General features: G+C 39.9%; 1 protein-coding gene across 2 annotated transcripts; it reads right to left on the bottom strand.

Annotated features, from left to right (window-relative positions):
• On the bottom strand, positions 1-27,060 carry SSPN (sarcospan). 2 transcript variants are annotated; one of them, XM_034782897.1, is made up of 3 exons: positions 26,580-27,060; positions 5,198-5,284; positions 1-1,324 (listed from the first exon to the last, which is right to left on the bottom strand). In XM_034782897.1, the coding sequence occupies exons 1-3, from the start codon at positions 26,892-26,894 to the stop codon at positions 959-961; spliced, it is 768 nt and encodes a 255-aa protein (XP_034638788.1). In that variant the 5' UTR covers positions 26,895-27,060; the 3' UTR covers positions 1-958. The 2 variants fall into 2 exon arrangements, with proteins under 2 accessions (XP_034638788.1, XP_034638794.1); XM_034782903.1 differs by lacking the exon at positions 26,580-27,060 and adding an exon at positions 14,905-15,127.
• Between the last annotated feature and the right edge of the window lie 276 nt (positions 27,061-27,336).

The following is a 27,336-nucleotide window of genomic DNA, read 5'->3' as shown; positions in this document are numbered from 1 at the left end:
GGCTTTCTATTTATGCAGTGATATCTCTTTCAGAGTTTTTGGGCCAAATCCATCCCTGGTGCAACTCTATTGTCTTCACAGGAAGTACGCCAAGAAGGTATTTGGCCTGCTGCACTTGGAGGAAAGTAGAACTGGAGTAATAGGTAAACATCCTTTTTGTATGCAGTGCTATTACAATCATGTTGATACAGGCTTTCCAAAAGCCACTAACTATTCGGGAGCTTCAGTGTTAGGTGTCCAGCTTGAGGGACCTTACATTGGTTTGATTTTCAGAAAATGCTGAGCATCACTCCTGGAAAATCAGGCCCATTTAAGGGATCTCATTAGGCCCTTTTGAAAACCTTGACTAGAGTTTATACTGTTACCAGCAATAGATTCTCATTTGTTGCTGGTCTTAGTTTGCATTTGGAAGGGTCTCAACCTTCCCTCGCTGCTCACACATATACAGTAAATCCCAGTAATGATAATGTGGGATATCCAAGAGCACAACTCCCTAAGCATGACTGGAATAATTTCACTTAAACAGTCTGGACCAGATCCATCCTCAGCTGGTGTAAATCAGCATAGCGCCATTGAAGTCAATGGAACAGACAGATTGACACCAACCAAGAATCTGGCTCATGGTTTGTTACCATATATAGCTCAGCAGAGGAATCCCAGTAATGATCAAAACTGCTTTTGTCTATGCCTATTAAAGATGCTTTTCGGAGACTATTTGTACAGCCACATCTTTAGAATTTTTGTGATACATCTAGCTCTTCCCACAAGGGCCCTTGGCAATAGCGGCCGTAAAAATTGCTCTTCAAATGACTGAAAAATATAAATATATTCATTAAAAATGTGTGAATGGTCGTCTTTGTCAAAAAATCTTTAAACACTGATCTATTTGCAGTTTCTACGGTGGTAATAGCCTGACATTTGTTATTCACTCTCTATAAAACAAACCAAAACCACCCCCCTATACTTTCTGTTGTTGGATTTCAGTACCAGTTAATGAGTGTAACCGAACGCCCACAAAAAAGACCTGATATCTGTGTTTCCACATCACAAAGCATGCCAACAAACACACAATGGCTGTGATCAGATTAAGAACCATCTGCAGTAGCAGATACAGATTGAAAGTGCTAGTGACACTGGTACAATCAGATACATCCTGGTAAACGAAGGTCCTACTGAGGGGATCTGAAGTGTCCAGTTTGCACTGGCAAGAGTCGAGGACGGCATCACAGGTAAACTGTGTAATCTGTGAATGATGATGTGCAACAAAAGCCACTGCCAGAACACAGGTAATCAGACTCAGGGTGCTCAGTAGAAAGTACATCAGCTGAAATAAAGCAAAAAAGAAAAACATTCTTTTCCAGCTACACAGAGAACGGGGCATATAACCAACACATGCACCGATCTTTCCAGTGAAAGTGTGCATTTGACGGACGGTTTATACATTTCAAGCTCATTAGTTGCAATAAATATGTAATTCTGGGTTGATGCCGACCTGTGGGTGCTAAAAGCAGTTGCAAGTACATCAGCCCTCCAAAGGCATATTTTACTTACTTCATATGAGGGTTGGAATATAATTTTTAGAACAGACCTGTTAAAAATAATATCAAGGAGTCTAACTTTTTACAAAGCTGCATGCTTAATGGAGCAGGGTGCACTTTTATGGTATTGTTCATGCCGCTTTGACTAGAGTTGCAACAGCCACATATTCAGGTAAGGTAACTTGGTGTTGCTCTGCTGAAGTCAATGGAGCCCCAGCGATTTACACCAGCTGAGGCGCTAGCCTCAAATATTTAATGGCAAGCGGTGGTGCTTACAAAAGTGCTGTCATTATGCCACTGACATAAAGGGTCTCTTAAAATTACAGGAACGACTTTGTGCATACATCTACTCATGGCTATGTTTTGCACACAGAAAAGAATCGGACTCGTGCAGGCATATTGGGTAGCTAGGTGTCTAATAACCTGAGTGGGGACTGCAAGGGCACTTTGCTTGAACTCATCTGAGGTTCCATGCGGAAAATAATGATTACTACAAAACAGGTACACAAACTTATAAGAGTAAATTTGTGCCTCACACAGAGGCCCCTTTGGAATTCTGGCCCAGGAAGGTAAAAGAGAAGATTTCAAAGGCACGGAAGGAAGTTAAGTTGCCATTACTCTCTAAGGCTGCCACTTGCATGGAATAACAAGGATAGAGTCCTTCTTTAGTCCCAGAGGGAAATGTAATTATTTGGGGCCTGGTCCTGAAATCTGCTCCATGTGGATGGAATTCTGATATCACTGTGAGATCATTCAGAGCCCCAATCACTTCAGGTTGCAGGAGTGGAGCTTTGATTATTATATGGTATGGAATTCCCTGACATTTGAGTTCTGGATCTGGCAATTTTTGTATTGCCCTCACACTACTTTTTGGGAATATATATATTCAAATATAACTGTGCATGGTGCCAATATCATTTCTGGTTCTGCTGAGCAGGATGGAGACATTTATTTTTCTTGACTTCTTACCTATCTGTCAGCAACATGGCCTGGTTGGGAATTTGTTATTTTAAATAAAGAGGCTTTTTTTTTATTTTTTATTTTTATTAAACCTCTGCACCATAAGCAAACTATCAATACATAAGCATTTTTTATTGCCGTGAAGCTCTAGGGATGTATGTTTTGATAAAATCCACTCTCTGGGTATATTTGTCTTTGATTCACCCTGTAGATCTATCTTCCCATACATGTGTCAGTTTGGGGGAAAATATAGTAGGGCTATAGGAGATATCAAAGCAATATATTCCTTCTGTCCCCAAAATAACTGAATTCAAGATATTTAGATCTTCATTTAGACGCCATGGCTTCTATTAAGTTTAATGACTCTCCCTGCAGCCTTAAACTTAGGGCAATTTCTAAATGAAGGTGGCTTTTATTAAATTTAATTACATTCCCCCTGAAGCTTTCATGGTAAAAGGCCCACAGTAAAAGTGAATTTACAAAATGAGGACAGCTCCTATTAAAAACTGCATGGTAAAGGGGGCAGCTATTAATTGAGGGCAGTCTCTACACGAAGATATATGGTAATTTATGAGCATGTGATAATATTTCAAAAGATGACGTAAACATTTTTAAAGGGAAAAGCATGCTGGCAACAGATAATTGCAGTAATGTTGATATTCATGAGGGAACCAATTTTGATCGATTATCCTGATGTAAATCTGTGGCAACCCCACTGAATGGAATGGAGAGTAGAATATGACCTCATTACATGAATTTTTAAGCCTGTCTGTACCACAGCTCTGATTCTGCATTGATTTGCACTGCACGCAGATATCAATACCTACAAAAAGTGAATGGAAAATGGCATCAAATCAATAAATAATCTAGACAGTACTTCTGGTATGGTCACATGTATTTGTATGTTATGCACCAAAATAAATACATTAATTAAAATGATGCCATACATGAAAGAAATCTGAGGTTTCCTTTCAAATGCAAAAATCTCCAGGCAGCCCCTGTAGCAATCAGCTAAGATGCACAGAGTCATATGGGGGCATTAGGCAATTGACAAATAGCTATTATCCTCACGTGGTGTTTGCAGAGGAATTTCCTTCGCAAACAGATGAAAATGAACACATTTCTAAATATCAAAGGTGAGTCTAAAGAAAGTGCTGCCTGGGAAGGAGCACAAGGCAGTGAGTGCACAGATCCCATCAGCAGGCTAATCACATGACAGACCCAGAGGCAACTCCAAAACAACAAATACAACTGCTTAGGGAGTTCTGCCAAGGAGCTGGAATTTGTCCCCGGAAAAATGTTTTTCACCGCTTGAGAGATATACAGGCCCTCTGATTGCTATCTAAATAGAAGGAGAAAGGAAGGAATGGGGGAAGTGACATACCGTGATTAGGTACAGTGAATGGTAGGTCACATACATTTTCCTATATGATGAACCCAAAGAAGGAAAGGTTTTAGAATATTTACTGATAAGAAAATTATATTTTTGTTACACGTCAGGGAAATAAACGACAACTCAGTTAAGATGCATTGTGTCCTGCATGGGAAAGTCCTGTACTCTTAAGGATTAAACCAGTCAGATTCCATAGAAAGTACTCCAAACCCCTGCAGAAGTTAATAGAGAGCCCTTTCTAAGAGTTAGAGCAGCTTGAACTATAAGCCCATGAAGAAGGGCTAAAGGATATCAGAGCCGCACTTTATACCCGTGTACGTGCTATCTGGTGCAGGTAGCTCTGCCTCCTGTGTCTTTTCAAATCTTCCCCTTGGACTTTTATTCCTTTTCCTTTTCCATTTAATTCTTTCCACTTATTATTTCACACCAGCACAATAACAAGAGCCTTCGAAATAAAAGTAATCTGGAGAAAAGCTGCTACAACACTCCCACTGGAAGAAAAAATTTGGTGTGCCTCAGAGTGAAATTCATCTTCATGCAGAGGGTCAATATGAGGCCAATGGATGCCATAAATACCACGCAAGTGCTGTTTTGAGAACTTAAATGGGACATCAGTGGTGCATAGTCCTTGTGTTGCTCCTATGCATAGGGGTGGATTTCATCCTTGGAACACTGATTAAATATCTGTGATACCTGACACAATATGAAGAACGGCTACATAGTTTAGATGGGTTTACTATATATCTTTGGTATGTGGGTGGGCAAGTAGGGGTCTTCCCCCAAGCCTTTTAACTTACGCATGCACGTGCAGTCAGCATCTAATTTTATGGTAAGAGGGAAACTGCACACCAGGCGGGACTTGAAATCCATCATAAAATGTCAGAAATAGATACAGTAAATCCCTATTTATCTGAATGCCTTTAATATGAAATTCTCGCTTATCCTGATAACTGTGATGTTTCCCCTTACCCAGTAACCCCCTCAGTTTTTGAACCCTTGAGCCCATTTATCCAAGTGTCCTTGATATTCCCCAAAATGTTGCAGATAAAATAGGCTCTTACCTGAAAATAAAGTATTTATCATCTTGACCTAGAATTCCTCTTTTACACAGGCTGCAGATATGCAGGGTATAGTATAAATCCTCCTAAGCATTTGTTTGATTGTTGGCATTTTCTAGACTGCCAGTCTAAGGGTTACATTTTTGCAAATTTCAAGCACAATCTGGCTTTCTTTTATATGGGGAAATTATCCAGTACAGCAGCTTGTGATTTTATATATATCAAGATTAAAAAAAATTATACTGTACCTTTATGGCAAACTGGAAACATGTCTTCTCCTCAGGCTGATATGAAACACAAAGCATCACCATTCCCACTAAGGCCACCACACAGACCTGCAAAGGTGTAGATTTAAAGGGACAATGTCAAGATAAAGATCTTATTTTTCCAAACAAAAATGTCCTGTCTGTATTAGCAGCACCTTAAAATAAAATAAGTTTTAAAATGTAATAACCTCATTGTGGTACTTATATGGCCCCATAGCACCTGAGTGCCTCACAATCCTACAACACCCCTCTGAGGAATGTTTATCCTCACTACACTCCTGTGAGGTAGGGCAGTGCTGTTATGTCCATTTTACATATGGGAACTGAGGCACAGATAGGCTAAGTGACTTACTTAAGATCACAGAGGAAGTCTGTGAATGAGCAGGTCTCACAAGTCCAAGGTTAGAACTCTAACTACTGGGACATACGTCTTCTTCAAATTTAGCTGAAAGCTTTCAAATTTGAAATCTTAAAGTTAGTCTCCCTCAATCCATATTAAGGCATCTAAATTAATGGCCTGGTTGTCAGAGGTGTTGAGCACTCACCACTCCAACTGGAGTCAATGGAAGCTGCTTGGCTCACCATTTTTGAAAGTCAGGATTCTTATTTAGTCAGGGCTAAACATTTAGGGCCTAACTTTAGGCGCTCAGATTTGGAAACCTTGGCCTTAGTTTACATGGCTCCATTTATGCTTGTTGTTTACATTTTGGACTTCATTCAGCTAATGTAGCAAAACTAGACAGTTTATTTATTTGTCAAAAATTTAACTCAACACAACAGTTATAACTCAAAAAGGGAGAAATGCCAGAGATTTCATCAAGCCTACCATGGGCTTGGCTATTGGTTTTACATGGAAAGTGCTCAGATAGAGGGATACTAACTTTTGGGATCGAATTCTGGATAGTCCTGTGTAGGTAGAGAACACACAGGATCCAGGCAAAATTTTGCCCCTATTACTCCTAAAATTCCATGTCAGCCAGCTAGTGTGTCCAATGACATTCCACAGATATATCTGGGGTAGACAGGAAAGTTGGGGCATAGCCAACTTGCCATGCTCCTTGAACATCTGCTACTAGCAGGTGCAGATGAGCAGAAGCAGCTTGTTTTTGAAGCATCCATTGCTTAGTGCGCTCCCTGACGTCCCATGGGCCACTATGCCTTATTTGCCCTTCACAGGCAGAAAGGTTCAGAAAAACCTTCAGCTAGTTGCTCTGCTCCACTCCCTTTTCCAGCACTCTTCCCAGGAGACATACCAGAATGTAATCTTTTGTTTAGGGGCTTGTCTATGCACAGAAGTTTCACCAGGTTTCCATTTTTTTAAACCAAATTTGGTTAAACCAAAAAAAAAAAAAAACCACACCCAACAACCTTGTTTGGACTCACTTATTTTAGTTTAAAAGAAGCTTATTTTGGCTTAGCTTAAAACCTGTCCTAATCAATGTAAACTTAATTTGATATAAGCCCAGTGTAGATGGATTTAAGATGGATTTGCAAAAGTTAAACTCTTCTTCTTCTTCACCTTGTCCCATCAAGTCTTCATCTCCAAGTGTATTTTCCAAACCAGCCTTCTTCTTGCCCTCCTTCAGTATCTCAAACCACCTTTCTCTAGGTTCTCCTTGTGATCTTTGTCCTGAGACTATATCTCATGTACTCTCTGGCCAACATATCCTACATCCTGTAGTCTCACATGACCCAGCCATCTCAGCTGATACTCTCTCAGCTTTTCAGCAATAGGGACTATGTGCATCATGGCTAGTACTGTTCAGTTGTGTAACCTATCAGTTCTCGTCTTATCCAGATTCCACCGGAGCACTCATTTTGGCAGTGTGAAGTAATTGTTCTTCTCTCTTCCTCATGGGCCAACGTTCAGACTGTATATCATGGCTGGCTTAATCATGATCTTATACACTTTGTTCTTTAGTTTACTTGGCATATTCTTATCACAGAGAATTCCCTCCATTTATACCAAAATGTACTTCAGATGGCTTCTAACATCCACAACCAAATTCCCATCATGACACAACACTGAACTGAGGTATTTAAATTGTTGCACAGACTTAAAGCTAGATGATATAGAGTTAATTGGCTTCTTGTTGTCCCCCTTATTGAAATGTATGTATTCAGTCTTGTCACCTGATTCATAAGCCATTGTCTTCTAATGCAGCCCTCCATAGTTTGAGGCCCTTTTTCAGTTTGTATTTATCTTCATGGCATAAAACTATCATTGGCAAAAAGCACGGTGCATGGAATCTCTCCCCTAGCCTTCTGCATCAAGGGGTCCATTACAATCACAAATAGGAATGGGGTAAAGGTTGTTACTTGATGTAGACTTATCCTTACAGTGAAAGGCTTACTGTAGACACAGCTGCTTCTCACTACTGTTGTGCTATCCTTGTACGTGTCCATGATAGTCTGAACATATGTCTCTGGCAGATTGCGTGACAGAAGGTACCACCATAACAATTGCCTAGGAACTCAGTCATAAACCTTCAAATCCACAACACTCAATTCCTTGAGTTTCTCCTGCCATATTCAGGCTACAAAGCTTGCATACATTGTTGACCTTCCTGGCATAAACCTGAAATTGTTGTTGATTACTTGATGCTCCAGCTCCTCCTGATGTCTTTTCTCAATGATTCTCTCCAGCCATTTCATCATGTGACTCATTAACTTGATGAGTCAGTAATTACTACATTCTGGCACATCTCCTTTACGCTTGAAGATAGGGACCAATGTGCTCTTCCTCCATTCATCAGGCATTTTTCCAAGATGGAGAATTAAGCAGAAAAAGTTCACCATCACTCCCTCATGGCCTAATGCTTTAAATGCCTCAACTGGTACACTGTCTGATCCCACTGTCTTCCCCACTTTCATCATCATTAGCACTGTCTGAGTCTCCACCCTGGGGATAGATCTTATGAGGTTGTTGCTTGAGCATACTTCCCTCAAAGGTTTTTACATGTTGTGGTACTTATCTTCCACCAGCACTCTTTCATTTTAATCTCTGGCAGACTTCACAGCTCCCAAGTTCTCTGCTCTTCTTTGCCTGATCTTGGCTAATCTATATATATTCCTTTTTTCCCCTTCCTTCATTAGTAGTCGTGCGTATAACACTTTAAATGCCTGGCCTTTAGCTTCTCCAGCTGCTGTTTTTGGCATTTTCTTTACCAGCTTGTATTTCTCAGAACCTTTCACCATTCTTATTTTCTGCCATCACTTATATCTGCACATTGTTGGACCACTACCACAGCTCCTTGCCAAGAAGTTTCCCTTTTTTCATCTGGCCATGGGCAGCTTGTGAACGTTCTGTGATATGTTTGGACCTCATCAGTTTGGTCATGTCCAATCTCTGTAGAACCTCATCCTTACATCTCTAACTTCCCTATCTGTGAGCCTCCACCACTTTATTCTTTCTTCCACAACTCGTCTTTTGTCTCCCACTAACCTTTTCACTCAGAAGTCCATTAGAAGGAAATCTATGTTGCTCCCCAATCTGCTGTCCTGGGATCACTATACAGCCTCTCGTGTGTTTGAGATCTCTTCCTCTTGTCAGGAAGAAATTGATCTGGGACCTATTGGAACAGCTCTTGTACATAATTAAGTGCTTCCCCTTCTTTACAAAGCATGTATTGGCAACAAACAGGCCATGGGCTCTAGCTAACTCTTAAGATTTTCTACCAACTTCATTTCTGGTTCCAAAGCCTTATCGTCTGTGACAATCGTCATAGCCCTCACTGTGTTCTCCCACATGTCCGTTGAGATCTGCTCTGATAATCAAGTACTCAGCTTGTGGTACTTCATTTGTCACTTGGTCCAGCGCTATCTGGAATTCCTCCTTTTCTTCAATTGTACGACTTGCGTACGTATCTGCATGTAACATGAAATATTTGTTTTCTGTTCAATGCCATTCTAACTTTCATTAGCCGGTCACTCTTTCTTTGCACTGCCTTATCCTGTAATATTTCTGCTTTGATTATTCCTACTTGCTATTGAGCCATGATTCTGAGCCATATGTTGTAACCCTCCTGATGTTCATGGATTCCAACCCCTTCCATTTGGTCTCTTGTATACAGACAATATGCACTCTTTCTTTTCAAGATCTCAGCAACTTCTCTAGATTTGCCAGTCACTGTTCCCACATTCAGGAGAACCACACATAGTTCTTTAGCTCATTTCTTTAGCCACATGCATCCAGAACATGGTAATCTTTTCCCATTTTCCACAGCTGTCGAGCAGAGCAGTCTCATATCACTTCTGGAGGATGCTCTAGCATTGTACCGATATACTCCCTGAAGATGAAGACCATAGAGCATGTGTGCGTGGCACAACTTCTACAAACTAGCTGGCTGGGCCCGATGTTCTCACTTTGAAATTGGACTCCCTTCTCATAGGTGGAATGCCTACTACAGCTAATGAGCTCCATCTGTTTGGAGCAACCTAGTTATAAGGCGCCAGACACCAGCCTTTCAACCCACGTCTTCAGTTAAGAACATCTCCACCATGAGAAGGCAAATATACCACACTGGCCACGTGAGGCATTTCCTAGGGAGTGAGAGCTCATCCTCAAAACCACCTTGACATGAACATGACAATTCTTTAGTTTGCACCACTTTAACTAACTTTAGTTAAGTCAGTGTTGCTTTGCATATAAATACACCTCTACCCCGATATAACGCGGCCCAATAGAACATGAATTTGGATATAACACAGTAAAGGAGCGCTCCGGGGGAGTGGGGCTGCACGCTCCGGTGGATCAAAGCAAGTTCAATATAACGCAGTTAGATTTTTTGGATCCTGAGGACAGCATTATCTTGGGGTAGAGGTGTAACCTCTAAGCCTCCCCTCTGATTTGTGATAGCATTTTATTTTCTGTTTCTCCTGCATGAGCCATTGTGTTGTGTTTGGGTTTCTAACAATACTGGAGAAAACTAATTTTAAGAATCTTGGACAATATTTGCAGGCCAGATCCTGAGATGTGTTGACCACCTGCAATTCCAACTGATTTCAGTGGGCCCCAAGTGCGGATAGAATTTGATCAGTGATCTCAAGGTGAGTTTCTATTTATATCGTAAGTAACCACTGTCGTCTCTCAAAAAGGATGGTTTAGGCTTGTAGGGATAGGATCCTGAATCTAAATACCACCTATCCTCTATGTTACAAGACGTCGGCTGGTTTTTTTATGTCATTAGCAAAGGCTGCAGAGTTTAACAGTAGTCGGCAACATTTCCTGTATGCCTGAATAGCATGGGTTAAGAGCAGAGGCTTTCAAACTTTTCATACTGCGGACTACATCTTAACAAACAGCACACCTCTATCTGTTTGTGATTGCATTTCAGCCCAGTGGCAAGGACGGTAATTGCTTATGCAGAACAGTAATAGGAAAGTATTTATGTACTGTCACGGTCCTTATTAGCAGTATTATTTATTTGCAGTAGCACTTACTACATGCTAGGCACTTTTCAGTCATTTACAAAGGACAGTACCTGCTCTGAACTCAGAATCTAGTGCAACAAGTATTCTTTTTTTTAAATGAAATTAATTACACTGTCTGCTTTTGCTCTTCAGGGTGGGCTCAGCCCTATGAGTTATTCAGCATTCCTGTGAGGTGATTAAAATCCTCAACTTCAATGTTACTTCAGTGAGAGAACTTAGCACCTCACCAGAAAGCTCACCTAACCCTAATCCTGCAGGATGGAAAGCTAGAACCCTGTGACCAGCTCTCCATGGACCTCCAGCTTGTACGCTATAGAACCTATAGCAGTGGCTTTCAGACTTTCCAGACTACTGTGCCCCTTTCAAGAGTTCGATTTGTCTTGCGTACCCCCAATTTTCACTTCACCTAAAAATCACTTGCTTATTAAAAAAAAAAAAAGTCAGACATATAAATACAAAGTGTCCCAGCACACTATTACCGAAAAATTGCTTACTTTCTCATTTTTACCATATAATTATAAAATAAGTAAATTGGAATATAAATATTATACTTACATTTCAGTGTATAGTATATAGAGCAGTACAAACAAGTCATTGTCTGTATGAAATTTTAGTTTGTACTGACTTCACTAGTGCTTTATATCACCTGTTGTAGAACTAGGCAAATATCTAAATGAGCTGATGTACCGCCTGGAAGACCTCTAAGAACCCCCAGGGATACACGTACCCCTGGTTGAGAACCACAATACTCACACTTTCATCATATCAGTAAATGAAAGCAGGGGGAAAGATAAGACATTTTTAAAAACTTTACTGCTGCCTAACAGACTAAACACACCATGAAAAATGCACTCCCGATGCTGCCGCGTGTTCTTGGTACATGCTTATTGGAGTTTTGATGTCCCAAAGTTAACCCTTTTACCTCTGATGTTCGTTGCAGCCTCTGTACTCAAGAAGAATACAATGGCATTCTTTGGCATGGCAACATTCAAATCCCACGATTTTGGGCCTAGGCACAGAGGACGGAGTAGTCACCCGTAACCGTGGGATTAACATTTTTGTTTGTTAAATTAAAAACAACAAAAGTCCTCCAAAAGTAATATCTGCAGCACCTCACACACTCAGTATGATCTCAATTGTAGTAACTCACCTTTTAGTTCTAGAGAACCTACATCTTTTGTAATTATATTTTTAAGAGCCTGACCCAAGGTCTATTGAACTAAATAGGATTCTTTTAATTGATTTCCATGGGCTTTGGATCAGGTCCCAACAGACTGAATGATTTCAACCGGTCAAGTTTTTCTCCTAACTTCTAAATAAATGTTTAAAATAATCTGATTCTGAAACCTTTGAATGGCAGTGTTCTATGTTTGTTTATGAAATTCCCACGTCTTAGGTTAGCCCTTGTCAGATGTGAATCTGTGATCCCATCTTGTGACTTCCTTTAATCTTCTCATTCAAAGTCTCATTTGGTTTGATGGGGCCTACTGCAAGTTCTTTATGTATCCTTGTTTTTGTTTGTTTTGATCAAGAATCATATGGGGAGGTGGGAGAGAAGAGAAGCCAAGGTCACTGGTGAGCAAGCAGTAGGACAGCCAGAGCTCCTTGGATGATATTACATCAGGTCTGTATGACCGTAGGATGGATGGTATACAAGACCAGGACCATTACTCCTCCCCCCACTAAAATCAATGGGAAAATCTTCATTGACTATAATGGGAACACGATTTGGCTCTAAGGTACTTGTTTCTCTTTAATCCTATGTGTTTATTTTGGGGGGAATTCTCTCTGCTTTCCCAGTGAAACTAGACTGGTGGGTTTTGCTTCTTCTGGACCAGATCCTCAGCTCATGTAAGTTGGCATCACTCCAGGAAAGTCAATGGAACTGCATTGGCCTACACCAGCTGTGGAGCCAGACTTCCGTTAGTAGTTTCACAACCTGATTTTCCACACACTATCACAATGCTATTGTGTTTGACTTCCCAGCATTGCAGGGGGTCATCTGAATTGGAAAAAAATACAAATCCAAAAATTTGTAAAATGGTCTTGAATGAAAACATTCCTGTTTATGCTTTAATGGGAAAACAAATACTACCAACTGTTCTTCCATCAATTTCCCTTTAGGAGGACAGTATCTCTGAACACACAGCAGTGTCCCTCCAGAACGTATGTGAAGTAGCAGACTTACCCGTAAAATTGTATTTCATGTCATTTCTGTAAGACATGGTTAAGCAGTATTGCCTGAGAACATTTCTAAAGAAAGCATCAGTGTTATTTACTCCTTTGCATGTCATGCGTATTTATGTTCTGGTCCTATGACTTGCACACAGTCTCCAATTTATTTGTTTTCTTTTTATTGCTGACAGCAGTAATTAACAGGGTTGTCCGGGGGGCGGGGGAGAAGAACCTTTCTTGACACAATGGTCCTGATCTGCGCTCACTTATGCGAGTGTAAATTTGACACAGCTTAGTACAAGCCAATAGGATTACATCAGTTTGAAACTAGTGCAACTGAGAGCAGAACGAGGCTCTGGTTCTATTTAACATGATATCTATGATAAGTTAGGATTCTTTTACAGTAAATCAAGTCCTAAAGAAATAGGAGCTGATCCAAATCCCATTAGGTCAGTGGCAAAACACCTACTGACTTGAACAGCAGCAGGATCTGGCCCATCTTCAGAAATCGTTCAATACGAAGAAGTATCATTCAAAAGAATTTCCATCCTGCATACACTTTGTAGGATTCCTCTGGGATCTAAATAATATACTAAAGGATAGTTGGAGAACACAGTTAATGGGCATTTATAAAGGATTACATCAAGTCAGGATTCAGGCAAGGTTTGAACAGGATATTTTAGAAGGCTTAAGTATTATTATTATTATTATTATTTTTTTTTTTTTTTTTTTTTAAACAACAATAGTACATTCTTTCTGTTAACCAAAGATATTAAGAAGAGGGAGCTGGCAAGGACCTGATGTTGATTGGTAAACAGAATAACTCCTGCCCAAATCTTAGATTATTGGGGATTACTACAAATATCTAGTTTACATTTAAGTTTTGAAAAGGTAGACTGTCTCTTTGAAGCAAACTTGAGTACGGAACAGTTAGAGAGAAAACCGTTTACATGTTTCTCTTTGTGTGTTATTAAAAGATCAGTTTTGAATTATGCCGATGAAGTGCAATAGAACAAACGTATTTTGGTAAATATTCTTAAAGACTCCTTAAGTGAGTATGTTCTAGCAGGGGTGTGTTATGGATGCTGCCAATGTTGATTATAAAATAGCATAAGGAAATCCGACATTCTAAGGTTCAATAGCCATTGCAATATCCCAGCATGAAACAGATGTCCCATGCCTTATTGACTAAATATATGATGTAAGATGCACTAGCCTTAGCACTGGGTTATCATCAATCAATATGCATTTGTTACACAAATAAAACAGATTCCGTAAGAATTATGGAATAGTATTTAGGAGTTATAAGAGCTGATCTAATTATCTGACTAACTAGGAATAAGCACTTCAACCCTGTGCAAATTTCAGTCCGAGTTTATTTCAAGTTCCTATTTCAGAATTTTCCGTGTGAGCTAACACACCCCTCATTGAACAGATAGCTGCCTGAAAGGAATTTAAATTTAAAATTTAAAACAGAAGGAGTTTAAATTTCAAAAAGCACTGCCTAGAAAAATACTTGGATGCGATACAGATGTACTTACAAAGGTTACAGGTTTAATTTTGGTTACTACATCCTCTCACATACCAAAACATTTCACACACCACTGAAAATAAATATTTATTAGAGCTGGTTGAAAAATTAAAAAAAAAATATTTGTGGAAAATATCAACATTCTTTTCATCTAGCAGGTTTCTAAATAGATCCATTTTAATTGTTTTTATTGTGTTTTTAATCAAAGTTTTAAAACAAAACTACTATTAGAATGGTTATTGAAATTGTCTGTTTACCGAAAACAGGGATAGATCCTGTCGTCATTGAAGTGAACAACTTAATTCTTGTTGATTTCAATGGGAACAGAACCAGCCCCTATACTGGGACCTAAATACAATTACTTGCAATGATTCCTTTCCAGGATAGCCCATAGCTTGTAAGATATTTGGGACAGAAACTGTCTTTTCATTGTGCCCAGTGCCTAGCACTGGAGAACTTGTCCCTGATTGGGAACTCCAGGCAATACCACAAAACAAATATTAAGTGGTGATAATAATACTATGGTGACTGACAAACTACGAATACCCACTTTCTGTATGCAGAGTAGATTCCATCAAAGTATGCAAGATGCCACTCTTTACGTAGCTTAGTCATCTAAAAAGTGGAACGAAAGCAGTGAAAGAGTAGTCTTTCCTCCAACCTGCTGCAGCAAAAAGCCAGCAACACCAACTTCATTTCTCACTGCCAAAATAAAGGCACAGGCTGAACATCCACACCGGTCTTCAAAGGACAAAGGTTGATTGTTTTCCAAAAAGCATAGCCAGGCTGGCGGCAATAGAAGCACAAACATCCTCCTGCTTTACATGACTAATTGTCATCCCTCAGACCTATTACACTCATTGAACTAACCATGGCAACGAAGGGTGAGAAAAATATGGTCTGCAAAAGCAAAAAAAAAAAAAATTAATGCACAATCCACTTATTCCTTATCGGCCAAATCCAGAGGATTTTATTTTGACCGAATTCCCATGGAACTCATTGGAGTTTTTCCCAAGTAAGGCCCACCAGATTTGCCCTCCCTATCCACTCACCCTTATTTTAAGTTGCTTGTAACTTTCTCATACTTTAATCACACAAGGTCTCAACAGAAAGATGGAGAATAGATAGATAGCAGAATACAGTCTGGTAATGATTAAGATGTTGATGTAATATACCTAATTGGGGGAAATATGAACATGTCAGAAATAAATTGCAGTTGTGGTTTGCATTAGTTATTGTCACACTAATATATTAACGTGGTTTGCTTTATTCCTACAGCTGTCCAAACCATGGATTGCGCTAATCTGCTCTTTTTTCTACCTAGTACATTATGAGGGTTTTTTTGTTGTTGTTGTTGTTGTTGCTGCTGCTGCAATTTCAGCCAAAAGGTGGCCCTAAAAACAGGTAGGCCTCTCAGTCAAATGATGTATATTTGCCTTCCAAGAATTTCCTACAGATTTTGGAAAACATATGGTGCTGATTTGGGAGAGGCAGGAGAACTGAAAATGTCTGAAAAGAGATTGAGAAAGAGGAAAATCTGGTTCAAATGAGCATATTGGGCCCTAACCCAAGACATATCTGGAAACACTTATGCAGGTGACTAATTTTACTCATCTGCTTTATTATATGGTCTGGGTAGCAGGAATTTTAGAAAATAACCCTTGTAATCAAAAGAGCAAACAGAGTGAAAAGCAACACATTTGTAACCTGTGGAACTCATTGACACAGGATATCACTGCGGCCAAGAGGATTACACATTTTTATGGATAATGAGAATATCCAGAGTTACATTAAATAGAATGACCTTTTTAAAGAGGAATAAAAACCCTCATGCTTCAGGGAACAAGCCAACCACGAATAGATGAAGTTAGGAAGAAACTTTCCTTCTGAGCAAGTTATTCTGTAATTACCCACTACAAGTCACCTCTCACTATCTTAGATAGGACATCTTTCTTTGAAGTATCTGTTACTCGCCACTATCAGAGAGGGGATACTTAGCTTCATGCCATGGCAGTCTCGGATGACGACCCAATGTCTGTTGTTCAATTTAAGAACACTTTCACTGCAAATTTGACAAAACGCAAAGAAGGTACCAATAAAAGATTTCTAAAGATAGCTACAGCACTCAACCCAAGATTTAAGAATCTGAAGTGCCTTCCAAAATCTGAGCAGGACGAGGTGTGGAACATGCTGTCAGAAGTCTTAGAAGAGCAAACACTCTGATTCAGAAACTACAGAACCCAAATCACCAAAAAATAAAATCAACTTTCTGTTGGTGGCATCTGACTCAGATGATGAAAATGAATGTGCATCAGTCCACACTGCTTTGGATTGTTATTGAGCAGACCCTGTCATCAGCATGGACGCATGTCCTCTAGAACGGTGGTCAAAGCATGAAGGGGCATACAAACGTTTAGCATATCTGGCATGTAAATACCTTGTAACACTGGCTACAACAGTGCCATGCGAATGCCTGTTCTCACGTTATGTAACATTGTAAATAAGAAGTGGGCAGCATTATCTCCCGTAAATGTAAACAAACTTGGTCAGCCAATCGCTAAGACAAACAAGAAGTAGGACTGAGTGGACTTGTAGTCACTAAAGTTTTACATTGTTTTGTTTTTGAATGCAGTTATGTAACAAAACAAAAAAAGTCTACATTTGTAAAATTGCACTTTCACAACAAAAAGATTGAATTACAGTACTTTTGGAGGTGAGTTGAAAAATAGTATTTCTTTTATCTTTTTTACAGTGCAAATATTTGTAATAAAAAATAATAGAAAATGATCACAGTACGCTTTGTACTCTGTGTTGTAATTAACATGAATATATCTGAAAATGTAGACAACATCCAAAACATATTTTAGTAAATGGTATTCTGTTATTGTTTAACAGTGCAATTAAAATTGCAATTAATCGTGATTAATTTTTAAAATCATTTGATAGCCCTAGTTTAAAAACAAAACAAAACACCATCATCCAGGTCCCTATGCTAGGAATATAAATTTTCTATTAAATTCTACCGTATGGTTAAAAAAAAAAAAACCACACCTAGAGAAAAGTTATTGAAATTATAGAGCACTTTTCTGTAATGATCTTTGTTGTATTAGGTCTGTAACCAGCAATGAGGTTGTTATTTCTCCCAATTTAAGATTAAATTTCCACAGTCAATTGTATAGGCTCACAACATTATGTAGCTATTAAAACCAGCAACCACAAAAGTCTTCTGTAGAAACTTAAATGTGAGTTGCTATAGAAGACCTTTGTGGTTGCTGGTTTTGAGGGACAGCTTGGAGTCTTTTCACACTGCCCAACAAAGATAAATGTTGATGCAGACATTTATCTTGAATCACCAGGTGATAAATTTTAACCGTACTGGGGGCTCACTCAAGGACCATGTAAAAAATTAACCGAATAGGGGGTGGCATGATACACGTGCACCAAGTCTGTGACTGTGTGGCAAGCATACCTAGGATTGTCAAAGTATATACTAGGGATGTGTGAACCAGAGTGAATAAAAGAAAAACCTAACTGAAATTTTTGCACAAACAAAACCCATATCAGAAACTCTGTGGGTGATTTGGCAAAGATTGCTTAATTTTCTATTTCACTTCCAGGTTCCAGCTGGACCAGGAGTGTCAAAACATAGTGGTCACCACTAAGTCACTGTTTACTGTTCTCAGTTACCACACAAAGGTACTGAGCAGAGATGCTCAAAACCAATTCAAATTTTATAATGAAACTTTTGTCAAATTTCAATTTTTATACTAGGGTAACATTTTCACCAAAAATTCCCAATGTTTCTTTCCCTCCCAGCTCTATTATTGAGACATGGCAGCTATTTCCAATTTACAATACAAGCAGATGCCGTGGTTACTCAGATACCAGTGCATGGTAACTGCTGGTAAGTATTGTCGGGCCATCACTGTACTATGAGGAATACAGCACTTGAGGTATTTCCAGACCAGACTATAAGCAAGTACTAGAAAACCCAAAAGAGCCTCTTTCACAAAATGTGCCCCATTTTGCACAGTCCAGAGGTTCAGGTGATTTGGAGAAGGTTAATTTAAACAGCCAAATTTCTGGCTATTCATCTGAAGCAAATCCCCTTCCCCCCAATCTTTGATGTTCATCATGACCAATTAAAGATGGCCTGTATAAAGAGAAAAATGGATACCTGTATGGCTATGATATCCATTAGCTGCCTTGACTGTGCCAGTTTTAACTGTCACCTTTATTAAAGATTGAAAGTGGTTTCTCTAATAACTAGTGAAAGTTAAAAACCCAGCCAGGTTGTACAGTAGGTAAAGCATGACTGAAAGCCACATCCACAACTGCTAATAGAATAGGTGTCCACAGCAACAACCAACCCATCCCCAACAACCAGCATGGGTCCAGAGCTGACTAGGAAGTATCTCTCTTCTCTCATACTTGGAGAAGGGAAGAAATTTCAGTGGATTTAAATGGCCAAACCCAACATTCCCCAGATTGGTATAGAATGAGATCAAATATTTCCTGCTCAAGCTGCTCGTACTTCTTAATTATTGTCTTTTCTATGAGGACAAAGTTGTGGCCTGAAATTTGGAAGGCCCATCACTGAGAAGCCAATGCAGATGATTCATGCACAGCAATGAGGAGGATCCTGTGTTGTGGCCTGGAAAATCCAAGGCAGGAGGGGATGACTGTGGTTTGTTCATATGAATTTGTATTTTCTTATACTGGTGAGACTGTACAGATAATGATCCTTCTGTGGGAACTGTTAAGGGTGTAATGTATGATTTAGATATAAATAGTTTAAATAAGAGGAATGATGGAAATTATTCATGTTATATGATCAGGTTAAGTTGCAGTACGCCCTGTCCAGTCTATATTACTGTAGTACAATTAACATCACCTGTCTAGCTAGCCTCAACCAATCAACATGACAATTTTAAGGCCATTTTGTAACTTACATTGCGTTATAGCACAGTAAAATCCTTTTCACTGGCACACTCCAGTACAACAATATTTTATACTTTTATGACCCCTTTTGCCCAAAGATCTCAAAGCACTTTACCAACAATTAAGCCACAAAACACCCCTGCGAGTTCAATGTGTATCATTGTACTAATTTTGAAGCTGGAGGGTCTGCTCCTCATCCCCTTTGTAAAGAAACTTTGCCCTATACCAGAAGCACAAGTTGACCTTAGAGCTGCATGGCATTCACTGGGCACTGTGGGTGCTGGAGTGGTGCAGTGACCTTAGAAAGGGTCAAGGAACAGACACTACTCTACATCCACCTCTATGTCCTCCAGCTCAAAGGTGAATCATGGTCCTCTTTGGGACACCTGAGGATTGAACTTTAAGAATCTGAAGACAGATTAAGGGTTAGTGGCCTGATTTTCAGAGGTGCAGAGCACCTCAATTCCTATTGAGCCCAGCAGGTGCTCAACCCCTTTGCAAATCAGGACACCCATTTTGTTGCTTAAATATTGATTTAGGCAGCTAAGTTTGGCAATGAATGGCCAATGAAAGCATCAGTGACAGAGGCAAGAATAAAATCCCAAGTCCAAAGACAGAGTCACCTGCTTTAACCACTTAAATTAAATTAAACATCCCAATTATCAGAGTCTTAGAGGGATATGCAGTGCTGGGAGATATTTTTTAAAAGTCTTTTCATAAATGGGACTGGAGCCAGCTCCTCAGCCAACCCAATAATTGGCTAGTTTGACTTGCACAGCCTTCTGATTCTTCTCCATAAGGTGCCTTCTCTCTCTTTCCTGAAAATCCTATCTCAAAACCAGTTTCCACACTCCTCCTTTACTGAACTGTTTGCCACATGCTTTGATGTGTCTTTATTTGTTTTGTCTCTCCTAGACTGTGAACTGCCTGAGGCAAAGAACATGTCTCATTCTATTGAAGGTTTTATAAAGTGCCATATACATTTCTGGCACTATAAAAATGAGGATGGATAACATTCATAGAACGTTGAAATTAAAACTCTGTCTAGCTTTTGCACCATAAAAACCTGCATCAGTCTTGCTCCACTAGCCCGCAACCTAAAATTAATAGAGCTCAGATGATGGAAGCCAGACCCCTCACAGGCTGCTATGAACAGGAATCAATAAGTCAATGGCCACCATATTGCTAAACATGAGGGAGATTCTGGGAAGGAGGTGGAGTTCTGTGATGATGGGGGGGGGGGAAACATGTCCTGGTGTGGAACAAGACCATGGAAAAGGTTAAGAACGACTGGTTTAGGTAGTTTAAGGTTAAAGGTCAACCATCTTGAAGGAAAAAAAGAATGGGGGAGAAAGGGTAGCAGCTTAAGAGTGTTGTCAATGGTAAGTATTTTCAGCCAACAAGAGTGCATTTGTCAGCAGAGCAGAGAAAGAAGTTAAAGATAAGGGAGGGGAGGAGATGAAAGAATAAAGAGGCAGGGGCAGGAGAATCTGGGTTTGAGAGGTTACAGATGAATAGGCCTCACTTTCACAGAATAGGGTGGAGGAGAGGGTGGACTTGGAGGTCAGAGATGGGAAGGAAAGGAAGGAAATTATGCCTAAGAGCCAGTCTTTAAGAAGTGTTCAGCTCTCACATAGGGGCCAAAATAAGTTGCCAGGTTTTCAGTAGAGATCAACTCATTGGGTTCTGAGCTCTTAAAATATGTCCCATTAAGTATCACAATGGGAGCTTCAGGACACTGAGCACTTTTGAAAATCTGATCCTTATCGAAATGCTAGATGGGAGTTCAACCATTTGGGGGGAAAAATAAATCTCCCCCCCAGTTGAAAGTGCTGAGTACTTTAAAAAAAGGTCATAAGCGAGTAAGAGGAGAAGGTTTTATGCTTTACATCCAGAACACACATACTGTTTCTTGTGTGTCCTGAAGAGGGTTTTTATTTTTTTGTGAATTCCACAGTTTTCTCTCTCCTCTAGAGCATCTGGAGATAGGCAAGGCCAGCTAATATGAGGTTTGAGAACTAATGAGACTACAGTTCCTTTAAGATCTGCAGCACATGAGAAAGTGTGCTTGGGAATCTCAATGGACCTGACCCTTCTCCAGTTTTACTCTGGCATAACTCCATTTACTCCAGTGGATTCAGTCCTGATTCACACCGGTGTGAATGAGAGGAGACTTGATTCCAAGAGCTTTAACAAGCTAGAAACAAAAACAATGTTAATGACAATTCTCCTGTGTCCAAACAGATTAACTGGAACTATAAACAAGAGCCAAATCAGGTTTTTCAGAGCAGAAGCTGAAAAGAGCTGTTCTATGTTCTTTTATGGACCGCTGTAAAGTAGATCTTAATATTGAACCATAATACATGATAAAAGTGTATTATAAACAGATTCATCTAGAACTGTAGTCTGGGAAGTAGTTAGGTATCTGGGATTTTCAAGTGTCCTAAAACCCCCAAATAATTAAAAAATAGGCTTTTTAAAAGAGAATTAAAATGGGGACACCTCAAAAACTGTTGGACAGCTCTGATAAGCATCCCTGACTCCAGATAGTTCCAATGAGGTTTGGAGAAATATCTTAACTGGACTGAACATCTCAGGGGAACAGGCTTGCTTGTGAAATTTCTGATACTCCCTACTTCCGGTTATGGTGGAAATATTGTGAGAATAGACTTTCATGAAGAAATTCACTATTTGTGCTTCTAGTACTGACTGGAGAGGCCACAAGGAAATGAAAATGAACAACAACAACAAGAATACATAGTGCTTCTATAGTGCTTTTTCATCAAAGCAAAAAGATGGATGGATAATTATTATTCCCATTTTATAGAGGAGAGAACAGAGAAGTTAAGGCCAAGAGCCTCAGAGGTATTTAGATGCCTAATTCACATTGATTTCAATAGGAGTTAGAGGCCTATGTACATTTGAGAATCTGGGCCTAAGTGACTTGCCTAAAGTAATATAGCACATCAGGGCAGAACCTAGCAAAGGATTCAGCACTCCTGGCTCAGTGCCATTTCTCTTTGAGAGCCCTGCTTCCAATGGCAGAACATTTATCTGAATATTTTAAAAATTGCATAAAAAGGGGTTCAGCTTGAGTTAGAGCCAAGCTCTGAACAGAGGTTTCAGTCACCTTCTGTTTTATCTGAATTGATTTACCTGGCTCTATGGATACAACAGGTACATTCTGGTTTTAAAGGGAATAGGTTGAGACTGGTAACTCTGCTTTTGCTCTCTGGGCACAGAGCCCAATAGTGCCTAGAACTACATTAAGCTCAGTGGTTTCTCCCATGAACATTTCCTTTGGTTTCTAAATAGCATCCATTGTATTTCAAATGAAACTTAGCTGAAACTGCTAAGTTTCACCTGGTTTCATGTTGAAATAGTTTTAGTGTGATGCGGCTAAGTGCATCACTTACCTTCTGTGTGGACTAGCTGCTAGAGAGGGAAGAGCCTACTACTGCTACTAATCCATAGTGTTACTTGTTTTGCTCAGCAGTAGAAGCCTGTGCTTTCGGTGCTATGGGTCCCAGATTCCGTCCACACTGATTGCCTATGGGAGGGGGAGTGTCACAGTAGCCGCAGAACCAAAAAAACAGCCCAAGTTTATTCAACAGATTTCTGGAGTCTTGTCACAACAAACCAAGACCAAGTTTTGAATTTGTAATGAAACCTGAATCCACACTAGTTTTGCCTGGTTTGGTTTTCACTGGGAACATTTTGCTCTAGTTGCTTCACTAGACAAGTTCCCTTTCATCCATGCTAATGGACTAAAGCACTTTGTCACACTGTTCGTAACTGAAAATACTTTTGCCACTAATAAAGCAAAAAATCAGTCAGGATCTATTTAACACATTAGGAGTTTTCCTTCATTTTTCTGTCATACTTCAACAACAGCTAGGGGGTTACATTCATTCCGGGTGTAATTCTGATGGAGTTACACTGGGGGTGAATTTAGCCCACTGTCTTTAACTTCATTAAAAAGGTCTTGATAATATATTTTACAGTTCTTAAACAGTTGGTGAATCTGAACACTAATCAAATCCTTTGAAAAGAGCACTTGAGTGGGATGTTACTAAAACAAGCACACATTGATATTTTACACCACCACTTTCCGTTCTGCTGCGCTGCCAAGAAAGGCAATGTTGCTCATTTCTGCGTTAATAAAGGAGTTCCAGAAAGATGCACTTTCTGCTACAGAATAGGAGCATATTTGTTTTATGAGTGAGACACACTCCATCCCATGCCCATATGCATGATCTCCAATCTCTGCACTGGCCTAATACCAACCAAAAAGACTGTGAGCAGGATATCTGCACACAGGGTGTTCTAACACAATGGATCTCCAAATGCTCCAGTGCATAGTTCTCAGGATATTCTGTCCTACAGACTACCGGCAAAGGCCCTGGGAGCTACACTGACAAACTTCGCTCTGGCTCACGGGTTCTCAACCTTTCCCAGCCAGTGTCCCAACAAGCAGCATGCATATCCATCACAGTGCAACCATATATAAACAAATAATGGCATAACTTCTCAGCTACCTCTTTATTTTTTAAACTCTCATGAACCAATATCTTGAAATCCTTTGCATCAGCTCCCACACCACTCTTGACATCACTTGAACTTCACTTAAACATCATCTTTCCTGGCTGCTGGGAGTTACAGATCCAACTTCTCAATCTCACCTCTCTCTTCCAGTGCCATTCCCCAACCCACTCCACCTGAGCCTGGCTGCTGGGAATGGAAAACATGTGTATCTTTCCTCCCCACATTTGGTGTGTTTTTTCTCAGTAGCTCTCAGACACTTGTCTCTCCACTTCTCACTCTCCCTGAAACACATGTATCAGGGAGAACATTCTCATGGTCACCACACCATTCAACTCCAAGACCAGGCAGTGTGAGCAGAAACCCAATCAGTGGCACATGTAATTGTGCTGGTAAGGAATGTGCCTACACCAAAACCTGCTGGTAACCCAACATGGTGGAACAACCCACAGACTGAGAGATGCAAGTCTAGCCAACACATTATTATTTATTACTTGAGCTAGATTCTTAAATTGGCACCCATTACTTTAGTATTTTTAGGTCTTCTATATATCTGGAAAGGTTAAATGATTGTAAAGCTCAAATCAAAGAGATCCTAAGAATTATGTAGCCAAAATCTTGTGTCCCCAGGGTCTGTGGGAGCTCTGCCATCACAAGGTCATACAGGTTGATGTGTGCGAAACCCAACAGTTTTAGTTCAGACTTGAGTTTTGCTTTGAAATTTTAGGTTAACTCAAAAGTGTAAATGTACCAATTTTTGCCTGGCTTCAGGTTGAAGCCATGCAAAACAACTGAGCTTTGCATTATTTATACCCAGCCCACACCCATCCAAATGTCAGGCCAAATTCCTGCAAACAGTTCATCAATCGTGGCAAATATTACCTGAGTTACGGGTTGGTCGCAAAAGTTCAGTGAGCATTGGCCTGGCTGGGGACTCCCTCTGGAAGGGTAGCACAGCTTTATGTGCTGATTCTTGGATCTACACTTTTTTTTTTTTTTTTTTTTTTTTTAAATGTTGGCTGCTTACAGGAAAATCAAGAAGCATGCTCAGCAGCTGTAAACTTGCATGCCCTCACTGACTTCAATGGAGCATTGCCAATTTACTCCAGCTGGAGATCAAGCCCTGAATCTTTGTGGGTGTTTATCTGGCCTTCTAATGAAGAGGTTGTTCAAAATTTGGGAGATCCATAGTGTGGAGCTGAGAAGAGAATTTGACCATCAGTGTTTGCAGAAACTTTAGGACATGTTAACTTAAAAAAATTAAGTGGAAATTTTGCATGCTGTAGTTTGTTGTTCCCCTTCCACCCTCCCTTTGTAATGGAGCAAGTCCTATTGGCAATTTCTCTTCTGTAAGTGGGGGTAGTATTGCACCCTGCAAGACATAACTGAACTTTTAGATCTATATTTTGGAAGAAGAGAAAGAGAAGGGGAAAGGGCTAATTAAAATGACCCATTATCTGTTTAGAAACTCAGGTCCTGATCATTCCAACTTTTTCAGGATTGGGCCTTTGACTTTTAGGTCTCAGCAATCCTTATCAAATTATCTCTAACACAAAGATGTAATTGTTCTGTGCAGCAGCTGGATTAATACAATAAACCATAACAATTCAGGTCAAATAAGCCTCAAATAATAAGGATTTATGTTTATGTGGTACATGATACACTGTCTACTTCATCAAGAATCTTTTCTTTGTTAAAGTGCCTAAATATGTATTTACTTGGTGGAAGATTTTATGTTCTATTGGTTTAATAATGCTTAGAATTAGTACAAACACATAAGAGTACATCTACTTGAAATATGGTCCTTTGGGGGGGAAATAATAGGCATAGCAAAACATATATAATATACACCCCAACACAGGAATGTTACCATAGCCACATGTACTGTCTCTCTAAAAATTATTAAATAAAACAAGGCCAAATCCTGAGAGCTGCTGAGTGCCCCCAGCTCCTAGTGACATCTACAGGAGCTATATTTCTAAGCTGATTGCATGTATGTGCATGATCATAATAGACTTATCAGGGACCCCACCCTTTACTCCTGCCACTGTGTTTTTTGTGCCAGAACTGCATTAGACAAGGCTAGCCTGTCACTCGGAACTTTGAATTTCCTTGCTTTAGCTGGCTTGTGTCACACCCTTCAGACTTTACAGACTTACTTGTTTTGCATTTCATAGTAACCCTTTAGTCCCAAGAGCCACATGTGGTGTGTTTTATGGAAAAGAATTTGGGATGTGGCGGTGGGGGGGAACGAAAGGGGTTAAGTTACAGTCTTTTTTTAACTCATCACAGTGTGGAAGCTAAAAGAACAGCCAGTTCTTCTCTGACACTATTATAAATACATTGAATTAGAATTTTATAATTATACTTTCACCCTCTTAAACCTGACTGGTTTTTGGGGGGGATATCAACATAAATAGTAAACATTTTTTTCAGCATTACTAACCATCATTTAATAGCAAACAGGTTAATAGGTAATATAATATACATCTGGTGCACAGCAACCCTGTATTTTATTCAAGGTTTTGGGGTGTTTTGGGGAAGAATATGAAGGATTATATTATACTGCAACAGCAGTTTCCTTGGAAAAGTAAATTAGACATATAATTGCAGGAATATTTATAGTTAGTTTAGCTCATATATGGTGTAGGACATGCAGTTGGTTAGTCGTAAGTGTAGCATCATGCAGATTGCATTAATGTTGGCAAATGCACTTTATGTAGAAACAGACTTTATGCTTACAATTATCCCAGCCCAATATGGAGTGTCTCTGACTAGTAAAGAAGAGCTGATGCCTGCCATAATGAAGCCCAGCACTGTTATAGAGATGCCTAACACCAGCTGCAACAAAGCAACCAGCAGCGGGAAACGGCAGCCACAACAAGTGTGGGATTCCTCCTCCTGGCCCGTTTTGGGATCCCCCTTGGCTTTCTTCTTCATTGCTGGCTCCTGCTGCTTGGCTGGATCGGTGCTTTTCTCCCCTTCAGGTGCCTTCCCTGCCTGGTTCTGGTTTTTAAGGGACGTGTTGTTCTGAGGTTTCTTCTCCTCTTTTCTCATGTTGATGAACTTTTTTTTTTTCTGGCTGATGGGCGTGTTGAGGTGGGGATTTTTTTGTGTGTGTGTGTGCCCCTGAAGCTTCGCTTTGTGCTGGCTGAGTTGTTCCTGGTATTTGAATCAAGGAGGCTGAACAAATATGGAAAACATTTGGAGCAGATTGTCAGAGCTTCTAAATGCCACATATAGCCCAGAGAAGAGGGGGAATCAAGGGGGGTAGTGAACTGCCAACATGCAGAAGCAGATTGCTTGTGCTGGGGCTGGCTGTGCACATGAGAACTGTGCATATGTAATCATAATCACTGCTTGTGTGAACTTCATTAATATGCAGGAAACCATTGTCTAGGTAGGGGCTGCCTGAGCACATGGGGGATTGATTTGATTTGTGAGTGTGAAATTAACAGGCACAAGCTGATCACCACACTACAACTACGTTATTAGCACA

This window comes from Trachemys scripta, chromosome 1, assembly GCF_013100865.1.
Source record: "Trachemys scripta elegans isolate TJP31775 chromosome 1, CAS_Tse_1.0, whole genome shotgun sequence".
NCBI lineage: Eukaryota > Metazoa > Chordata > Testudines > Emydidae > Trachemys > Trachemys scripta.
Note: the sequence above shows the minus strand (reverse complement) of the source record. Positions and strands in the feature narration are given on the sequence as shown.

Coding starts and splice junctions, on each gene's coding strand:
- SSPN (XM_034782897.1), bottom strand. CDS start 26,894: ATGAGAAAAGAGGAGAAGAAACCTCAGAACAACACGTCCCTTAAAAAC. Junction 5,285..26,579: donor CATATTGGGCTGGGATAATT/GTAAGCATAAAG, acceptor ACACCTTTGCAG/GTCTGTGTGGTGGCCTTAGT. Junction 1,325..5,197: donor GTTTCCAGTTTGCCATAAAG/GTACAGTATAAT, acceptor GCTTTATTTCAG/CTGATGTACTTTCTACTGAG.